The following is a 20,962-nucleotide window of genomic DNA, read 5'->3' on the forward strand; positions in this document are numbered from 1 at the left end:
TTTCTCTTTAAGCAGGAGGAGGTGAGGCGGTGCCTTGGCTGGGCACAGATGGGGCTGGTAAAGATGGCTGCAAGGTCCTGGGAGGAGAAATGATAGGACATACCCCCTCTACCAGGTGGTCCAGGCTCATAGGGGCTGGCTGTGCTCAGTTCCCCCACTGAGGTCACTGCTGGCTCTTGTATGTTGATTCTAGGATTACTGCCTAAGATTTGTAAGATGTGGGTCAATGCAGTTCATTCTTCACTGGACTTGAGATGAAAGAAGATGCCACTTAGTTACAAAATGCATTTCTTCCACGTGTGCCTCTGCATGTATTTATTTCAAATGCGTGTCCCTCACTGTATCTGTCATCTGGGGCAGTTGGCTAATCTGACTAAAGTAAGAGACGAAAGAGACCGAGGTCGTGTTCTTTCCCCAAGATGGGACAGTTAGAGGCAGTATGTTTCCCATCCAGAGGAATTTTGGTTTGTGGCCACAGGCTGCATCCCTGATGCCAGCCAGCCATGCTCCAGCCTCACGTGCATGGTCAGTTCAATTGATTTTGTCAAATACTTGCTAAGTCTCTACTAAGTGCAAAAAAGCACTTTGCAAATGGAGATAAGAAAAGATTAGAAAATAGAGTTTGGCCAGGACAGTTTATAGACTTGTGGAGTAGATCCTGGAAGAGATCTAGATGTGTTGAGAGGTGGGAGGAAGGTTATGACTCCATCATGGACATGGAGAATCCCCCTGGGTGAGGGTCAGAAAGCATCCTGTGGGGCTGAGACCTTTAGGGTGGGGGAGCGGTGTGGTGGGATGGGCAGAGCTTCCATTAGAAAGTGGTGTTTGAGACAGGTCTTGAAGAATGGTTAGAATATGCTAGCTGGACCAAAGCATTCATCATGGTCTAAACAATGCCCAGAGACTAACCACCCCCCACCCCGACATAGATGTATACATTCATTAAATACTCCTTCATTAAATATTTATTCCTCTATGAGTGAGAAAGGTGTATATTTATATCTCTATTTTAGGGTTTCCTTGCTACTTGCCTGGGTACCAGATTTCTCTTTTATAGTCACTTTGATTTCTGTTTCAACTTTACTTTCTGTTAAGATGTAACCACCCTTAGGAGGGGGTGGTTCATGGTCATTGAGCTCTTTTTACCATTTACACCAGTGTGGGTGGATTGGGGTCGGGAGGTTTGGTCTTCCTGCTGGTCACCTTCTACCGTCTGACCCTTCTTGATCTGGATCGGACTCTTTTCCCTCCGGAGGTTCAAGTTTCCCTCTTTTATCATTACATGTTGCTCCTCTCAGGTTCCTTTGGATCCATCCACCATCAAGCAAAATGCCGTTTCCCCAGCTCTCCTTTATTTGAACTAAATAGTTGGATACAACTGAAGTGACTTAGGATGCGTGCACACATATTAATATTTGCTTTAGGTCTGTGAGTCTCTATATGTGAATGCATAGGGGCTAGGAAAACAGGAGCAGCGCAGTTGTTGAATCACTGAAAACCCTATCAGTGTTTCTTCCAGTGCCTCCCGCCCGGGGTCAGACATCACGGGAGCTGGATGGCCTCTTCTTCTTCTCCCAGGGGGTCATCCATGGGTGACCCTGTGAAGCAAGTGCCCTGTTCTGGTATGTAGGGTGCTGAGGGCCTCTGTCCATTTAGGGCTAGGTATATAGCGTGGCTCTGGTCACATAAAGAGGAGAACTTACCAGAAATGGCCGGGGGCAGTGACTCTGTGATGCTGTGCGGGGGTAGGGGCTGTGTGTCAGCAGCGTGTTGGAGGCAGGATCCAGGCAGACGTCAGCTGCTGTAGAGGCTGGGGTGGCTTCTCCTCCCTCTCACTCAGGCCTGTGTCTCTGCTTCCTCTTCAGCTGGTGCTGCCAGAATACTCCATCCACAGCCTCTTCTGCATCATGTTCCTGTGTGCTCAGGAGTGGCTCACCCTGGGGCTCAATGTCCCTCTGCTTTTCTATCACTTCTGGAGGTAAGTCTGCTTGGGACTGCTCCGTCCTTCCCTTTCCTGCGCCCTCCACATGGACCAGCCAGCTGTGCCTTCCTCTCACCCCTTCCTGGGTGACCCTTACCCCAAAGCCTTCTCTGCAAGCTGCTCTCAGATAGCAGTCCAGTAAGTCCAGTGAGGGAAGGTCCTTCCTATAAATTCCACTAACCACAGCCTCAGCCCTCACAGATCAGTGTTAAAGGCAGCTATAGCATTATTCACAGTAGCCACAAAGTAGGCAAAACCAAGGCTTCCCTGGTGGCTCAGCAATCTAGAATCCGCCTGCCAATGCTGGAGACATAAGAAATGTGGGTTTGATCCCTGGGTCAGGAAGATCCCCTGGAGAAGGAAATGGCACCCCACTCCAGTTTTCTTGCCTGGAAGACCCCATGGACAGAGGAGTCTGGCTGGCTACAGTCCATGGGGTTGCAAGGAGTTAGACACAACTTAGCGACTAAACAACAACAACAACAACAAAGACACAACCCAAGTTTCCATCAAAAGATGAATGAAGAAACTAAATGTGATGTATCCTTACAATGGAGTGTTATTGAGCAATAAAAACCAATAAAGTACTGATGGATGCAACACCATGGACAAAGCCTGAAAACATTACAAGTGAAAGAAGTGAAGTGAAAGTCGCTCAGTCATGTCTGACTCTTTGCGACCCCATGGGAATTCTCCAGGCCAGAATACTCTTTTCGACCTCATGGAATTCTCCAGGAGTGGTACCCTTCCCCTTCTCCGAGGGATCTTCCCAACCCAGGGATTGAACCCAGGTCTTCCACATTGCAGGCGGATTCTTGACCAGCTGAGCCACAAGGAAAGAAGCCAATCACAAAAAGCCATTTATAAGAAATGTCTGGAACCGGCAGATCTATAGAGATGGAAAGGAGAGTGGGGATTGCCAGGGGCTGGAAGGGAGTGGGAGTGAGGAGTGACCGCTGATGGGCACACTGTTTTCTTTTGAAATCGATGAAGATGTTCTGAAATTAGATACTGGTGATGTTGTACAATGCTGTGAGTATATTAAAAACCACTGAATTGTATACTTTTAAAAGGTGAATTTTTTGGCATATGAATTATATATTAATAAAAATAACCCACCTACCAGATGGGCTGCATTTTCTGGGACAGTTCTGATTTTAAATGTTCTATTCCCTGCTAAGACCATGCATCAGATCATATGATCTGGGCTTTTTGTAAAAGAGAATCACCATATGGGTATAGAAGGTGGGTTGGGGGTGGGGGAAGCGTATACCAAAGTAGTAAAAGATGCAATTGTACAGATAAACGAGCCACACTTTTGGTGCCCCACAAACATTTAATCATTGTCATTATACCATACAGTATAGCCTGTATTCAGTCACGTCTAGAACATTCACTCCTTCATTTAGCAAACATATGGAAGACATACTAGAGGCCAGACATTGTGGGGCATTCTAAGATGAAGGTAAAATATAATATTACCTTCAAGGAATATATACCCCGGTGGTGGAGGGAAATAGATTCTTACCAGGTGTCTGAGGAGCATGGGTGGAGTGTAGAGGAATGGAGGGGCAGCACTGGGGAATCTGGAAAAGCACATTCGAGGTTAAGGGACTAGCCTTTGCAAAGGCTCAGAGGTAAGAGAGCTCCTGGTGTTCTGGGGAGCAGCAGTTGTTCAGGGTGGTTGGCTGTGGGGTTCTGAGATGAAAGGGAGCAGAGCTGGGGTTGACAGCTGGGGATCAGGTGTGGAGGGTCTGAAATGACTTGGTAGGAAGTTGGAAACGCTTCTTCTGTAGGGAATGGCTCACTCTCAGGAGCTTTCCAGGAGGAAAATGACATTGCTGGATCCAGTTTTTAGGATGGTGACCCTGACAGCAGTGGGAAGGCTGGGCAGGAGGCTGAAATTGTAAGGACGAAATCTAGTTAGGAGGTTCTGGTGAAATTCCAGGTGGAAAGAATGAAGGCTTGTCCCAGGTAATGGAAGTTGGGATGGAGAGAAAAGAGGGGGAGAGGTCTGGAGAGGTAAACTGGACATAATTTGGCCAATAATTGGAAACAGGAGGTGAGAAAGAGGGGGCATGTCAAGGCTGGGTGGCTAGGAGGTGACCAAGAGCAGGACGCAGGTTTAGGGAGGAAGGAAGATGATTCAGTTATATATGAAAGTCCTTTATGTAAAGGTAACCTACTAAAATCTGAATTTAAAGAGAAGTCAAATAGAAACATTATGGTGTTAAAATGGATTGCGTACCCACCCGGAGACTTTCCATGTCTGCCTCCTCCAATATCCACAACAGAAGGGTGGGTGGTACACACAGGTCACAAAGACTTACCAAGGTTAAGTCACAACCCAGCATCACTCGGCTGGGACATGGCAGGGCCATTTCTGCAGGGAACACAGGTCATGTCTTTGTCACCTGACGGCTGGCTCTTCTCCCTCTAAAAGTCATTTGTCCCAGAGTTATTCAAACAGTGCGTTGTTAATCCAGGGTATCAAAAATGTGGTTTATTTACCAAAGTTTGGTTAGTGCACTGATTCTTAGGGCTATCAGTGCACTATTCTTAGCTATTCTTAGGCTATCCAAAAGGGACGGAGGGAGAGCTAGCCATGCCGTTCCACTTGGAACGTTTCCGTGTATAAGGGAGTGACTGCAATTTTCTTGCAAGTAGGAAGTTAGCCTTATGTTTTTGAATCCCTGACAGATCTAGCCTAGTTCTGGCAGTTTGTAAGTACCCAGAAAATGAAAGAAAAAGGATTGAGGAAGGGAAGTGTCCTTTACAAATCAGAGTCCTTGAACTCCCTCTCTTTCCTTTCTGCCCACCTTTCCTCTCCGAAGGTCCAGCCCAGTGATGTTTCTAGGGTAGTTAAAGCCCCCTCTGCCTTAGCTCTGTTTGCTTAATTGCAAGTAGAACGGCAGTACTTTTGTTCAGCATCTGTTCTTTGAGTTTATTTGGACCCATCACTTCACACAGTTGTCACAACAGCCCTTTGGAGTAGGCAGTTTCAGCCCCATTTTACAGATGTGGAAGTTGGGGTTCAGAGAGGTTAATGGCTGACTCAAAGAAGCTCAGTCCCTGAGCCACTCAGCCACCCTGCCACCCTTGCCTTCACTTAATGATGTCACCTGGGAACAAGGCACAGCAAAAGCAAATAGGTTTTGAAATGTGCTCCCAGGAAGAGGAGCGGTGAGTGGCCTGGAGGGCTGTGAGCTGGCAGATGTCATTGAATCTGGCTTGTGATTTCCTCTCAGCACAGCGTAGATGACAGATAATGTCAGCGCAGTCCTCTGAAGGGGATGAAGAGGGAACTGAAATACCAGCTCCGGGAGCTGCTGCGTTACAGGGATGCTCTTCAAAGGCGGTGTGATTAAGCCCGTCACACCCCTCGTCTGGCCCTCCATTTCCCTCGAGGACCACGGTGGGACCCAGAGCCTCACAGGAGCCATTAATTTGCACCCGGCTTCCTGATTCCCTCACCAGACTGACAAAAAAGCAGCTGCAGAGCGATTTCAGCTGCACTGTGTTCTCTGGCTTTGAATGAGGTGCTGGCTGAGACGCTGGGGGCAGTGTCTTTGTAAGGGCCAGACAGATGGACAGCCTCAGGGGCAGGACTCACCTCCTGCCTGACCACTTCCCGAGGTCTCACCCAGCACAGCCGGAGTCTCTTGCTTCCTGTGAGCACAGCTGGTTCACGCTGTGCCAAGGCGATGTTTTGAAGCTGACACCAAGTCTGCGTTTGCCCCCTCCTCCCACCGCTGTCTGGGTTCACCCCATTTCCCTCTGGAGCAGCTCTCTCCCTGCAGGGGCCAATGTTCTTTTTGTTGTTCTCGTCCTTCTCTCAAGGAGAAAATTACCTGTAAACTCCTCCACGCTCAAGTGGGAATGTGATGTCCCTTCCAGAGTACCGGGGATTTAAAAAGAGGGTCTGGGAGGAGGATAATCCAAAACGACTTAATGTTTAATCCAAAGTAGTGAATATGTATGGTAGAATTGTGGTACAACACTTGGAGGCAGAGATACAACTGACGTCCACACACACCTGTGCCCCTAGTGATGCCCAGATCTGTACACATAGCAGAACACCCCCCCAACCTGCCCACAACACAGACCACCCCTCACCCACCCACATCCCTGGAGAAAGGAGGCTCTTCCTGGTACCTCCCAAGTGACACGGTTTCCTTCTACCAGGGCACCTGTGTGTGGGGCGAATGTGACGCTGGTGGGTCTGCGTATTCGGGTGTTACCACCTGCTGGAAGACAGTGGTTGAGCCACTGGTTAGTGATTCCTGGGCTGTATTCTGGGCAGTGATTCTGGCAGAATGCAGATGACTGCTTGGCAGCGATTCCTCAGAGGGAAGCCTGGCATCAGGAAGACTCAGCCCTGATGACTTCCCATGTCCCTCCCAGGTCTCAGAGCCGATGACGGCGTGTCTGCTCTCCCTGCAGGTATTTCCACTGTCCAGCAGACAGCTCCGAGCTCGCCTATGACCCACCGGTGGTCATGAACGCAGACACCTTGAGTTACTGTCAGAAGGAGGCGTGGTGTAAGCTGGCCTTCTATCTCCTCTCCTTCTTCTACTACCTTTACTGGTGAGTTTCTGCTCCTCTTGATGGATTTGACTCTTGTAGCAAGTGGAGGGGATATCAGGCCTTTGAGCATTGGAGTCCTGGCCTGTCAGGGACGGTTGGAGCCATCGAACGGTTTCTGTATGAAGGAGAGGGAGGGGCACAAGGTCCTACCTTGCCGGCTGACAGGTGTAGCCTTTGAGCTACACAGTGAAAACACATTCTGCCAACCCCTCTTAGGAGATTGTTGGTAAAGTGCACTTGGTTACTCCTCCGTAGGGCTCCCTGCCCCCAGCAGCTCCACAGCTCAGACAGTCAGGTCACCAGTGGCCGCGGATGCATAGCCTTATCGCCCCTTGCCCCCTAGTCTCATGTGAAAGCATTCTTGGGGACCATAACAGAGACCCCCTGGGGCAGTCACGCTTCACAAATGGGCATTTTGGGTCCTTAAATGCTTATACTCACAATTCTCCCAATATTATGCAACACCACTCTAATTAAATAAAACATGCTGACTTTGTAACTCTGTTTCAAGAGTCTCCCCTCTTTTCACTTCACTTCTGAGTAGAATATCCTAATGAAGTGAATAGCTATAAACAGAGTGTCTTGTGGTTTGATACCCCAGGAAGTGCCTTTTCTGAAAATGTCTCCTCTTCCTTCCTGTTCCTTTTTGGGCTCATCCCTGAGGTGTCTCACCTGTCACTTTGCTCTCCTGTCCCTATCTGCACCAGGCCACAGTATCTCCAGGTACCCAGCGCTATCCTCAAAGTGGTCTGGTCGGCAGTAGCCGGGCGAGGAAGAGGAGTTTGAGTTAGGCTGGGGGCAGGCGGAAAGCAGCTGCATTTACCCAGTATTTAAACAACCCAATCAAAAAGTGGGCAGAAGACCCAAACAGACATTTCTCCAAAGAAAACATACAGATGGCCAATAAACACATGAAAAGATGCTCAGCATCACTCATTATTAGAGAAATGCAAATCAACACTATGATGAGGTGTCTCCTCACACTGGTCAGAATGGCCATCACTGAAAATCTACAAACAGTAAATGCTGCAGAAGATGTGGAGAAAAGGGAACCCTCTTGCGCTGTTGGTGGGAATGTAAATTGATATACCCGCTATGGAGAACAGCGTGGAGATTCCTTAAAAAACCAGCACTAAAACTATCAAATGACCCAACAGTCCCACTATTGCACATATATACCCTGAGGAAACCATAACTGAAAGAGGCGCATGTACCCCAATGTTCATTGCAGCACTATTCACAGTAGCCAGGACATGGAAGCAACCTAGACGTCCATCAACAGACGAATGGATAAAGAAGTTGTGGTACATATACACAACGGAATATTACTCAGCCATGAAAAGGAATGCATTTGAGTCCGCTCGGATGAGGTGAACGAACCTGGAGCCTACTGTACTGTGTGAAGTAGGTCAGAAAGAGAAAAACAAATATTGTATATGAATGCATATATGTGGAATTTAGAAAGATGGTTCACATTTGCAGGACGGCAGTGGGCACCCAGACATAGAATAGACTTGTGGACACAATGAGGGAAGGAGAGGGAGAGACGAAAGAGCAAAACTGAAACACGTACATTATCATGTATAAAATAGACAGCCAGTGGGAATTTGCTATATGACACATGGAGCTCAAACCCAGTGCTCTCTGACAACCTCAACGGGTGGAATGGGGTAGGAGGGGAGTTCAAAAGGGAGGGGACATATGCATACCTATGACTGATTCATTCATGTTGATGTATGGCAGAAACTAATGCAACATTGTAAAGCAATTATCCTCCAATTAAAAATTTTAAAAAAGCCAAGCCATGCTTTGAGCTAAGAGCTTGACGTATATTGCCTAGTGTATGAGCTAAATGCTAACACTGCCCTCTTCTTGACAATGAGGAAACTGAGTCTGAGACATTAAGTCATTTTCCCAGGTCACAGCTCGTAGTGACAAAGCTGGAAGTCCCTCTCAAGTTGAGTCCCAAAGACCAAGCTCTTAACTGGTGGCTCTTAGAAAATCTTTGTTGTTGTTTAGTTGCTCACTTGTGCTCGACTCTTTGTGACCCCATGGACTGCAGCACGCCAGGCTTCCCTGTCCTTCACCATCTCCCGGAGTTTGCTCATACTCATGTCCATTGAGTCAATGATACCATCCAACCATCTCATCCTCTATCACCCTTTTCTCCTCCTTCCTTCAATCTTTCCTAGCATTAGGGTCTTTATCAACGAATTGGCTCTTCCCATCAGGTGGCCAAAGCATTGGAGCTTCAGCATCAGTCCTTCCAGTGAATATTCAGGGTTGATTTCCTTTAGGGAAACCTTTAGAAAAGTCTTTTATCGAAATGTGGTCTTTGGATCTTCCGCCTTAGGATCAGGGGGTGAGGAGGGTATGCTTTTTAACAAGCAGATTCTTGGTCTCAGGTCTGCTTATTCAGAATTGCAGGGCTATGCATCATCCGGGAGATGCTGCTTGTCCACCTCCTCTCCTCTCTGCATCCCCAGAAGCATCCTCAGAAGCACCACATCTATAACTTCTGGAATAACTCAGCCCTGGAGGTGATTCAGAATATTCTACCACATTCTCTCTCTCTCTCTCTCTTTTTTTTTTTTTTTTTTACCACATTCTTGTTGGAGTCAAGGGTTGGTTCAGGCTCAGGGTGACACTTCTATCCTCTTCCTGGATGGAATGTCCTGGTACATTGCCTATTTCAATTTGCAAGGAGCCTAAGGGTCTCTGAAGCCTCTCTGGAGCTTTCCAAGGTGCCCAGCAGATTGGCCCAAGTGTCTTAAGGAAAGCTGGCTCAGACTGCTTTTTATCTTGGGAAGCCTGCAGAAGGTGACTCAAGGTTTCATGGGCTTAGCGATTTGCTCACCTTGGGCTAACAGGGAAGTTAGGTTTCCTCACTGGAGTGTGCTCAGCTTCTTTGTGGGGCTGCAGGCAGTCCCTGCTGCTGAGTCATAGGTGAGGGGCCTGTCCCCAGAGACAGTGTTGTCCCTCTTCAAAGCCAGCAGAACAAGGAAAGAACTTTCCCCTGATCCTTCCCTGTTCACTGGGGATCCGCTTTAGTCTGGATGGCAGATCAAGCTCCCTCATTTCAGTTTTGTTGCAGTAACTGCTGGAACCTAAGGTGCTAGAGGGAAGAAGGCATAGGAGTCCTCATGACTTTGCTCTCTGTCTGCTGAGCTGTGGGGGCAGTCCTGGGGCTCCTGCCTGTTAGATGGCTGTGATCATCCTGTAACTGACCATGTTCCAGACATTCTGTCTGTCTGTCCTTTAGTTTAGTTTGACTGTGCCTTTATGTTATATTCGTTATGACTTTGTTTCCAAAACAAAAGGGGAAATAACTGCTTCTCCCGCCTCACTGTGACCCAGGGTGGCAATCAGGGTCCTGCCTTCTTTGTTGAATCTGACTTCTTGGTGCTCTTCAGAGCTCCTCACAGACCCTGTTTCTCATACCTCAGGGGCTCCCAGCTCCTTAGATCCAGGGCTTGTGGTGAGCACAGGACTGTCAGCCCAGGCCACTCTCACAGGGACAGAAGGGGACCCACGGGCACGGAGAGCTGCTTCTGAGTCGAGCACAATGATGGACTCGAGTGACAGCCACTGGGAACCCTTTAAAGGAGGGGGTTTGGATTTTACAGTTTGAGGTTCCCGATGGGTTCCTAACAACATCATGGAGATTAAGAAATGTGTCGAAGGTCCTAACTGACAGTTAGCAGTTGACCCCAGAGCCTGACTCTGCCCCGTATGCCATGTGAACCACCCCAGCATCCACTGCCAGCCCCTCCTCAGGTTGCCTTGTGGAGCAGGAGACCTTTGCAGGTTACATGGGATGGGGGTTGTGCACGTGTGCTAAGTCACTTCCATCGTGTCTGATTCTTTGCAAGCCTATGGATCGTAACCCACCAGGCCCCTCTGTCCATGGGGATTCTCCAGGCAAGAATACTGGAGTGGGTTGCCATGTCCTCCTCCAGGAGGTCTTCCTAACCCAGGGGTCAAACCAGAGTCCCTTTCAACTCCTGCACTGGTAGGTGGATTCCTTACCACTAGCACCACCCAGGAAACCCCAGGATACCCCAGGATAGGGGCTACTTAATATTAATACTTTTTTTCTCCTTTGCTTTTCACTTCCCTTCTTTTCACAGCTATTTGTAAAGCCTACTCAGACAGCCATTTTGCTTTTTTGCATTTCTTTTTCTTGGGGATGGTCTTGACCCCTGTCTCCTGTACAATGTCATGAACCTCCATCCATAATTCATCAGGCACTCTGTCTATCAGATCTAGTTCCTTAAATCTATTTCTCACTTCCACTGTATAACTGTAAGGGATTTGATTTAGGTCATACCTGAATGGTCTAGTGGTTTTCTCCACTTTCTTCAATTTCAGTCTGAATTTGGCAATAAGGAGTTCTTGATCTGAGCCACAGTCAGCTCCTGGTCTTCTTTTTGCTGACTGTATAGAGCTTCTCCATCTTTGGCTGCAAAGAATATAATCGATCTGATTTTGATGTCGACCATCTGGTGATGTCCATGTGTAGAGTCTTCTCTTGTGTTGTTGGAAGAGGGTATTTGCTATGACCAGTGTGTTCTTTTGGCAGAACTCTATTAGCCTTTCTCTGCTTCATTCTGTACTCCAAGGCCAAATTTGCCTGTTACTCAAGGTGTTTCTTGACTTCCTACTTTTGCATTCCAATCTCCTATAATGAAAAGGACATCTTTTTGGGTGTTAGTTCTAGACAATCTTGTAGATTCTGGGCTCCAAAATCACTGCAGATAGTGATTGCAGCCATGAAATTAAAAGACGCTCACTCCTTGGAAGGAAAGTTATGACCAACCTAGAGAGCATATTGAAAAGCAGAGACATTACTTTGTCAACAAAAGTCCATCTAGTCAAGGCTATGGTTTTTCCAGTAGTCATGTATGGATGTGAGAGTTGAACTATAAAGAAAGCTGAGTGCCGAAGAATTGATGTTTTGAACTGTGGTGTTGGAGAAGACTCTTGAGAGTCCCTTAGACTGCAAGGAGATCCAACCAGTTCATCCTAGAGGAAATCAGCCCTGAATATTCATTGGAAGGACTGATGCTGAAGGTGAAACTCCAATATTTTGGCCACCTGATGCAAAGATCTGACTCATTTGAAAAGACCCTGATGCTGGGAAAGATTGAGGGCAGGAGGAGAAGGGGACAACAGAGGATGAGATGGTTGGATGGCATCACCGACTCAATAGACATGGGTTTAGGTGAACTCCAGGAGTTGGTAATGGACAAGGACGCCTGGTGTGCTGCGGTTCATGGGGTTGCAAAGAGTTGGACACAACTGAGCGACTGAACTGACTGAATATTAATACTAATGCTAATATTAAAATCAAAATTAATAGAAACTGGTTAGTCCAGTGTGGATTCTGCCTGTTCAGCATAAAGTCCTTTTCAAATTAAGGGTGTAAACCAGAATGGTACTAATACCTAAATAGCACCACCCTGCTAACCAGTTACTCTGGGTTGTGCCTGCCTCCCCTTCTGTTCGTTTCTCTCACTCTGGGTATATTATTTATGATGTACTTGATGCCAGAGACTTCATCTGTTTCATTCACCTCTGTATCTGTAGTGCCCTGGTTGTGCCCAGCACATAGTAGGTGCTCGCCCAATCCTTATTGTTGCTACAGCTTAACTGTTGCTACAGCTTAACTGTACCCTCCCTCAATGCAGTGGATAGGGCTGTATACTCCATCAGTTTCCCAGCACTGAGAATAGGGACTGGCACTCAGGAGACACTCAGTAAATATTGAATGAACGCAGGAAGGAAAGTGAGTGAACAGATAACTGTGAGGCTCAATGTTATAGTGGAAGGAGCACTGGCTTTGGTATTGGGACGTGGCTCCTCGCCTTGCTCTGTGACCTTGAGTGATCCACTTTTCATCCCCGTATTTCCCCGTGTCAGATAAGACTGCTGTAGCTCCAGGCCTGACCGGTGAGGCTCTGTGAGCATAAAGTGTACCAGATTCTCAAACGCAGAACTTGAGCTCCTCAGAAGGGCCTTGATGGGGCTTTGCAGCTGGAGGTTAGAAGCAGAATTCTTCAGTTTCATTGTCTTTGGTTTTGTTTCTTAGATTTTCCTTTTTTCTCTCTATATTGTAAAAGAGTTGTTTTTCTTGCTGCCAGATAGAGTGTATATTTTGGTACAGAATCTTCTTCCTTGCTGCAGAATTAGCTTGCAGCCCTTTCTAAGGGCACAGGGATGCGTGACCCCCTCCTCCGTCGTGTTGGAACACCACCGTAGGACGCGTGCTCTTAATGCATGTTTAATGCCTGGGCTTTGTTAAAAACAAGAGGGCCGGGGAATTAACCAGCTACAAATTCATTTAGTTTGTGAGCCCAGAGGGCCTGTGTTCACACACACGTCCCTACAGTCATGATGGTGAGCTTCTCCCCAGCACTGACATATTAACCAGCATAATCTCGGAGCCCCTGGACATGGCCATCACATATGCATGTGTCAGCTGGTGGCATAAAGAATCCATGGCACCCTGGACCCCTGGGGACCTGCCCTGCAATTGCAGAAAAGAGGAATAGCAGCCCTAATTATTATCCTGTTGAGAATAATGAGAGATGCTCAGAGCAGTCATATCTCTCATCCAAGGGGAACAGTGTGGCCTCGTAACAGTGGTTACATGAGGTGGGAAGTAGAAGAGGGAAGAGTTTGGGGAGCAGATAAGTTGCTTTAATGACAGGAATGAGAAAGAAGCCAGGCGTCTGGCTTATGGAAGGTGCCTCTTTTAAGGGCTGTCTAAGTCCTTTGAGGGCTCCCACTAATGCCGTCTTTTTTTCTCTTCTTTTTGCATCCAGCATGATCTACACTTTAGTGAGCTCTTAACTCGAAGACCACGCACATCCACAGAGACTGAGATGGGAGAGGCCCGAGGCTGTGTGGCCCATCCTGCTGGTGACGGGAGCAGAGACCAGTGTGGGGACGTGACAGACAGAGATGGGCAGATACTCGGAATTGGGGGCCGGAAGCAGGCAGCAGCCAGCGGCCGAGCCAGCCTGCTGTCACACGTGTTGTCGCCCTGTGTACCAGTCTTCCGCGTTCGCACCCCGCACTTGGCCTGTAGATCCCTTCTGGGCAGCAGGGGCACGTGGGGTGATGAAACACCAAACCTCTTCTGAACGAGAATTGCTGCTTCCTGGATCCCCTTTATTGAAAGTCTCCCTGAAGTTCATGCTGCGTTCCTGGTCTGTGGGTGTGATGGCTGGAAGGCTGGAGGGTGCCCTCTGAGGAACTGGGTGACCCAGAGTCAAGGCTGCGTCTGTAGGACCGATTGAAGATCTCAAGGATGTCACGGGCTTACCTGAGACTCTCGCGTTTCTTCCAAGCCCTGGCCACGCCCTTCACTTCGATGGGCGGGGCCTGGAAAGTGTGCGGACTTGCCTTGGACTGTAACCAGCCTTGAGTCTGCAAGGGTGTCTATTTTTCTGCTCTGCTTTGTAAGAGCCCAGTGATGTTGGGAACTGAGTTTGGGACGGTATGTTGGTAAAGAATTATGGCCAAAGTCAGGAGTGGGGGCTGGGAAGTGGGAAGGGGGCAATTGTAGGAAAAAATGATTTTTTAAAATACTGATGACATGTTCAAAGCGTTAATTCTTCGCCGCCACAAACTGTACAGTTTTGTTGTCATCCCAAACCATCACAGGGCCATTGAAGGCGAGTCAATTAATCAACACTAGTCAAAACTACTAACTTTTAAGGCTTCCCAAACAGTCCTGAGGCCAGAAAGAGCTGGTGTGGCAGTTCTGTGCCATGGCATCCGGCCGCTGAGAAGTGAGACGACAGTACTACAGCTTCAGTGATGCTGATGCATCATTCGTGCTGTCTGGTTCAACACGAGGACATTAGTTCATTTAGAATTATCCATTCGACATTCTCTCCTTCTTGTGTAGGAGTTGTACTCGGGGTTGTAAATAATAAGGCTGAGATTTTTATTATGTTTAAATTGGGCACCATGATTTTGACCTTATTCCCCCAACTTCCCTTCTTTTCTTGTGGTTGACATACACAGGCTATTTATACATGTACCAGCTTCCATCCGAAGTCTGTGACTCAGGTTTATGAATGGTGTTTGTGTAACATGTATTCTGTGTTTAAAACGCTGCGATTGCTTGAGTGTCTCGCCTACCTGGCTGTCTCATTTTAAACCCATTACAGGCTGGCTTCATCTCTATATAAATGGTAAACTAGTAGGTGGAGAAAGCAAAGTTTCAAAAAGACATGTTGCTTCTAAAAATTCTACAGAAAACAAAATGCAGATTTCTGCTTTGAGGTTGAAGGTATGAAACCAGAGGATTCAAGGCAATATTTTTGGGATCAGGCTTCTCCTTGGCTGAGAGAGTTCCCTTTAGGGCTGGTTAGTATCATTTCTGATTCGATTCCTGAGATAACCAGCTACCTTCAACCAGAGAAACCAATCCTGGGTTCCAGGCTGCAGACAGCAAATCTGACCCTACTGCCATCTTGCAAATGCAACTGAGAGCAGAGGATAAATGATCCGGGAGGTGTTGTTTGTTTTTATACTTTGCTTCTTTCCAAAGCAATTTGAAATGACATAATAGCAGATACAGATGTGAAAAGACTGTTAAAATGTAAATAGCAACGTCCAACTTAAAAAGGAGGAGGACACAGAGATATGGAGCTTCCTGAGGGACTCTGTTTACTGGGATTGAGAGTGTTTCTGGGATTGAGCGTTAAATATGATATCGTTTCTCTTAACAGTAAATAATAACAATTCACATTTTCATAGTGTTTTTCATTTTACAGACCGTTTTTACATCTCATTTGACTTTTCCTCACATTCCTATGATGTTGATATGATTCTTTTTCCCATTTTCTAAGTGAGGAGACTGAGGTTCAGAGAGGGTAACTGTTTTACCTGTAGTCACACAACAGTCCCAGACCTGCCTTTGACCCCAGGTTGTCTGACCTTAAACCCCATGTTCTTTTCATCACACCTGAGAGCTGGGAAGGTAGCTAGGATCCTATTAAGGTTTGATTAACATTAACTTTCTGAGAGAAGGAGAAGATTTTTAAAACAGAGTTATAGAGGAAGCACCTGATTTTCTTTTTTTTCATGGGCCAGCCTCAGACTTGCTTTATTGTGGGCAGTTCTTCTCTAAGGTGGTTGTCTAAAAGCTTGTAAATCTTCAAATGTCTCTTGGGCAGTTCTTATGTTTATGAAAGAGAAATATACAAATATTTCTCCCCCACGAGTTGTGACTGAGAAGAAATTCCAGTGGTTGTTGGGAGTTTGAGCCAATTTTCAATTCCTGGGAGAAGTTAATTGTGATAAGAATCAGAGTAAAGTACACAGTTGGTGGAGCCATTTTGTGTGCTGAGCTTTATGCAAGACCTCTCCCAACTCTCACAGTGATCCTACAAGACAGGTTACATGTTCTCAACCCCCAGTTTACAGGTCAGGAAAACAGGGGGGCTCACGGCAAATGAATCTTTCTTGGGTGAACAGCCAGACCAGAGCTTAAGGCTACGAATAAATGGCCAGATAATAGCAACAGCTTAGTAATTGAGGAGTTGGGCATTGTACTATAAGTTTCATGTGTTTCTGTCTGATCCTTAGGAGAAAACCATGATGTCGATATTATCTCTGCTTTATTGATGAAAAATGTCCAGAAGATGAATCACTTGCAGAGACCCAGAGCTATTTAATAGTAAGGGGTGTGTCTATAGCTACAGTTGGAATTGAAGCCCAGGTCTGCCTCTTCTCGCATAGTTTTTCCTTCTTGAGTATCTTTGTCACTTGTCGTTTATCACACAGAAATGACCGAAAGGAGGAAGGAGGGTGAAGTGGGAGAAGCAGCACCCTGGATCAGTCACAAAGGGAATGTCACCCTTGGGTGATGGAGAGCTCTTCCTTCCAAGCATGTGTCTGAGCATCAAGGAGGAGGGGCACAGACATCACAGGGGGGCATCCATGCTGACCTGGTGCCTGTTGCCTTAGGGAGGCAGGGCCGTAAGCTTGGTGTGGCTGTGCCCTAAGGGTCAGAGACAAGTTTACTTTTCACTTTCATTAATGAAGGGAACAGTGGCACCCTCTGCACTGACATTATAAAGATTAAATGCGTTCACATCTGCAGAGAATCTAGAAGAGTGCCCGGCACATGGTAAACACAACTCTTTGTAGGAGGTGGGTCTTGCTCGCCATCCTTTTCTCTGCCTGGTGCCCACCCAGGCCAAGGTCCTCCAATGGGAGGGAAGTAATCTGGCCATGGGAAGGAGTGGAGATTCTGGTGTTGTTCTACCCAGCAGCTACCCCCACTGATGTTTCCATCTGTAGTGTCCTAAGTGGAGGTCAGGCTGGGACCTGATACCTCTTTTCAATGCCATGTTCTCTGGCCAATCATGATAACAACTGCTGTCGAGTATTTGCCCTGTGCCAGGCATTGTGCAAAGCATTTGACCTGCAAGGTGTCACTGAATCCTTACAACAGTGCTGTGTGGCAGGAGCTCTTCCTGTCCCCAATGTATAGTTGAAACGCTAAAGCTCACAGAGGTTAAACAAATGAGCAAGTGTCACAATTACTAGGAAGTCATAGAGTGTAGACTCCAGCCCAAGTCTAGCTTCTACCAGTTTTTTTCCAAGCACTCAATTTATCAACACAAAAATCCAAGTTGAAAAAGGCTTTTACAAGTTGTGCAACAGAGGAAAAGTTTTTGCCCTTGGGCTCCAAATTCTAATCTTAACCTGATTGGATGACCTCTCTGACCCTCAGTTTCCTCCTTTGCAAAACTGCTATGATCCCTCCCATCTTAGGGGAGCTGTGGGAGTGATAGACCATGGACAGAAAGTGCCTGGCTCAGTGCCCACGCATCATAGATGCCCAGTGAATTGCAGCCATAATAATGCAGCTTATTAGGCAAGTGATCTGGACAATCCCCTTTGTTCCTCTGCTTTTCTGTAAAATGGGAACAATTAAGCTTTCTCAGAAGTCAATAGAAGGAGTTAAATGAGGAAACAGCAGATAGACACCTCAGGTGGTTCTGGACCTCGGCAAGAGCTCCACCAACGATCATGGGATTCACCTGAAAAGATATGTAAGATAGTGTGACTGGTATCTCTTCATTAAAAAGAGAACCTCACAAGAGCTGCCAAAGCTACCAACAAGAAGTCACATCAGATTGGATCTTTAGTGCCAAAACAACAGCCGAAAGTTTCGATTCAGCTGCACTTGGTCAGACTCTGGCCAGAGTCGACAGAGCCACAGCTCCTAAGCTGTGGCAGTGCCTGGCCCCCAGGATTGGGCTGGTTCCTTCTCAGAGATGTGGGGCAGAAATACCCAGCTTCTCTTCCCACCTCTGCTTCTGCTTTCTCTGCCTGTGTCTTGCGCAAGACGAAACCTCTCTCCAGCTTGTCTGGCACAGTCTGAGGACACATGCTTAGGGGGTTCAGACAGATATGGGTATTAGTCAAGGATCTGCCACTGCTGTGTGGCTTTGTAGCCTTGGCCATTTTTGCCTTCCTGCAAGAGATGGCAAGGGAATGAGAGAAAGAGTAGAAAAGGGGATGAAGAAGGAAGAAGAGAGGAGGCGTTATCCTGAAGTGTGGCTCTGCTCACCTCACAGGTTTCACGGTGAACAAGTCCCCGTAGATGACTGTTGTTTGTTTTAATCTTTATTTTTATTTATTTGGCTGTGCTGAGTCTTAGCTGCATTGTGCAGAATCTAGTTCCCCAACCAGGGATCAAACTTGGGCCTTCTGCATTGAGAGCTCAGAGTCTTAGCTGCTGAACCACCAAGGAAGTCCCTAAATGACTTTGGGTGCGTGTTGGTCGCTCAGTCGTGTCCAACTCTTTGTGATCCTATGGACTGTAGCCCACAAGACTCCTCTGTCCATGGAATTCTTGAGGCAAGAATACTGGAATGGGTATCTTTTCCCTTTTCCAGGGGATCTTCCCAACCCAGGGATTGAACCCATGTTGCCTGCATTTCAGGCAGATTCTTTACCATCAGAGCCTTCAGGGAAGCCCAAATAAATGACTTTGTAATAGAAAGCATTTGAGCATGGGATCTTGCAAAAGCTTCTTAATCTTTCTGAGACTCAGTTTTCCCATCTGTAAAGTGGGGATAATACCTCCTTTTGAGAGAGGTTACGGTAAAGTGATTATGTATGTAGAGTGTGTACAGAGAGCCTATCTCATACTAAGTACTCAACAGATCTTGCTCCTCAGAGCTCTGCTCCACTCCTCCTCGCATCACAGAGTTGAAGGGAGGACTATGTCACATAAGACAGTAAAACATTTCTCATAGTAGCACATGGCAACATTCAATGAATCTAAGCTTCCTTCCTCTCCATCCTCCATCCTGGGAGCAGAACCGTCCCAGGCATGGGTAACAGAGCTCAGCTCTCTCAAGCAAATCTCCCCTCTGCTTCCTATTTTTAGGCTTCGTAATTGCACCAGTGTTGAATAAAGTTGTCACCATTATGACAGTTTTGTTCTCCTACATAAGAGATGAATGCAGCCAGCAAAATGCTTTGACAACAATTAATTGCGCTCACGCTGTGTCATTGCACAGCTCTGTTTCATAACCTCTTCTTTTCTTGGACTTGGGCTGCTCTGTTCTAAACTGTGTGCCGGCAAACGAAGTTTGGATCTCAGGGCTGCCTCTGCTGCAGAGGACTAGGCAGAAAGCTGTCATTGCTGTAGGTGTTTGAGGAGGCATCCTGGAACATGCCCTCATCCAGGCAGAGGGAAGCGTGAGCCGAGAGGAGAGGAGACTCTTCAGGACACAGCCAGGTGTTTTTGGGGAAAGATGGGACAGACTTTAGTGTCTTCTTGACTAGGAACCAGGAGCTGTCTTGTTGCCAGGAGCTCTGCGTGTGATGCAGTTATTTTGCATGGTTGCATTTGCAGGGAAGAAAGCATTCATACTGACATCTCTGATTGGGTTTCAATTACCGCTCCACTCACAACTGGGAAATAGATACAGGGTCAATACAGCCACAGAATAGTATCATCCATGCTTTGCTCCACCCTCTCTATGATCTTCTCTACTCCTGTTAAATTCTGCTGAGACAGCTCTGGATGCCCCAGGAGTGTCTTCCTGTTCTGTGAACTTGACCATTTGGACACCTTGTGATGCCCACCTTTTCTTCCTCCCCAGCTAGTAGTGTGCTTGAGCTGGCTCATACAGGCTTATGAGAACTGATCACTATATTTTTAGGGATTTTGCTAAATGGTTGTTAAACACAGCTATCATTAACACTGATTATGTAAGCTTAGAGTTAAATTCATTAAATTAAAACAAAGGTAAAATCTAGTCAAAACTCTTCACCTCCTAATTATTTTATTACATTTTGCTGCGATCTGTGCTTTGGAGATGATGTCAATTGCATCTGTGGTGGAAACACTGTGTAAAAGCACACTAGTTTGCACCTCCTCTCATTTTTGTGTTCAGTGATATCCCAGGAATAGCTTTCAGTCAGCCATGCTGGGAGGATTTACACCACAGAATTTGGCAGATGCTACAGATGAGGCCTGAAATTGAGGAAATTTTCTAGACTCTATGAGGTACAGACATCCCTCTCCATGGGCTGGAAATCACAGCATAATCCAGTGCCTGGCATATGGACCAGATACCTAAGAGATGGCTTAGAACCCTGCAGCCTAGGCAACCAGTCTTTAAAATTAGCAGTTCTTCGTACTGATTAATATTTCACGATTAGATTAAAGATGGGGCTTCCCCAGTGGCTCAGTGGTGAAGAACCCACCTGCCAAAACAGGAGACAAAGATTCAGTCCTGGAGAAGTAAATGGCAACCCACTCCAGTATTCTTGCCTTGGGAAATCCCATGGAGAGAAGAGCTTGGTGGGCTACAGTCCATGGTGTTGCAGAAGAGTTGGACACAACTGAGGGGCTAAACAGCAACAAAAAATTAGATTAAAGTAACTGCACTATGGTATCTAGCCCTAACTAGCTAACATGGTTACAAGTGCGGTGGAAAACTTAGCACTGAAGAGCCAGCGGTGGCTGTAGCACTTACCTCTCCTAGGTAAAAATAAGAAACTGAGCCCTCATCACATTCTGCATTTGAGACACATGCCACCTAGGTATGGGTTACAGGGGGAGAAGCCCCATCACAAGTTTCAACTTCACAGCTCGGAGAAACCCAGTGCCTTCTAGACCCAAGTGTTCAGCACGCCTTGGATGATGATACTTTCTAGGGAGCTAAACAGAGGAGACCCAAGGGTGCTGGTTCATGGATCAGCATCAGCCTGGAAGGTGGAAGGTCATCCTGAAACAGGTGTTGTGGGGCTTTGCACTCGACTCTGTCCTGTGTGACATTTATTGCCAATGAACTTCCCATGAAGGCACCAGATCCGTTCTGGAATGCATGTGTCCAGAGCAGG

General features: G+C 46.9%; 1 protein-coding gene across 1 annotated transcript in view; it reads left to right on the forward strand.

Moving 5' to 3' along the window:
- The window catches only part of CNIH3 (cornichon family AMPA receptor auxiliary protein 3), a 135,377-nt gene extending 119,459 nt beyond the window's left edge, over nucleotides 1–15,918 (forward strand). Inside the window, exons 4-6 of the mRNA XM_042257123.2 lie at nucleotides 1,866–1,978; nucleotides 6,425–6,568; nucleotides 13,396–15,918. Of these exons, the coding sequence (XP_042113057.1) occupies nucleotides 1,866–1,978; nucleotides 6,425–6,568; nucleotides 13,396–13,423 (285 nt within the window). The 3' untranslated portion in view covers nucleotides 13,424–15,918. The remainder of the gene's footprint in view (nucleotides 1–1,865; nucleotides 1,979–6,424; nucleotides 6,569–13,395) is intronic.
- The last annotated feature ends 5,044 nt before the right edge of the window (nucleotides 15,919–20,962 follow it).

This window comes from Ovis aries, chromosome 12 (genome assembly GCF_016772045.2).
Source record: "Ovis aries strain OAR_USU_Benz2616 breed Rambouillet chromosome 12, ARS-UI_Ramb_v3.0, whole genome shotgun sequence".
Lineage (NCBI taxonomy): Eukaryota > Metazoa > Chordata > Mammalia > Artiodactyla > Bovidae > Ovis > Ovis aries.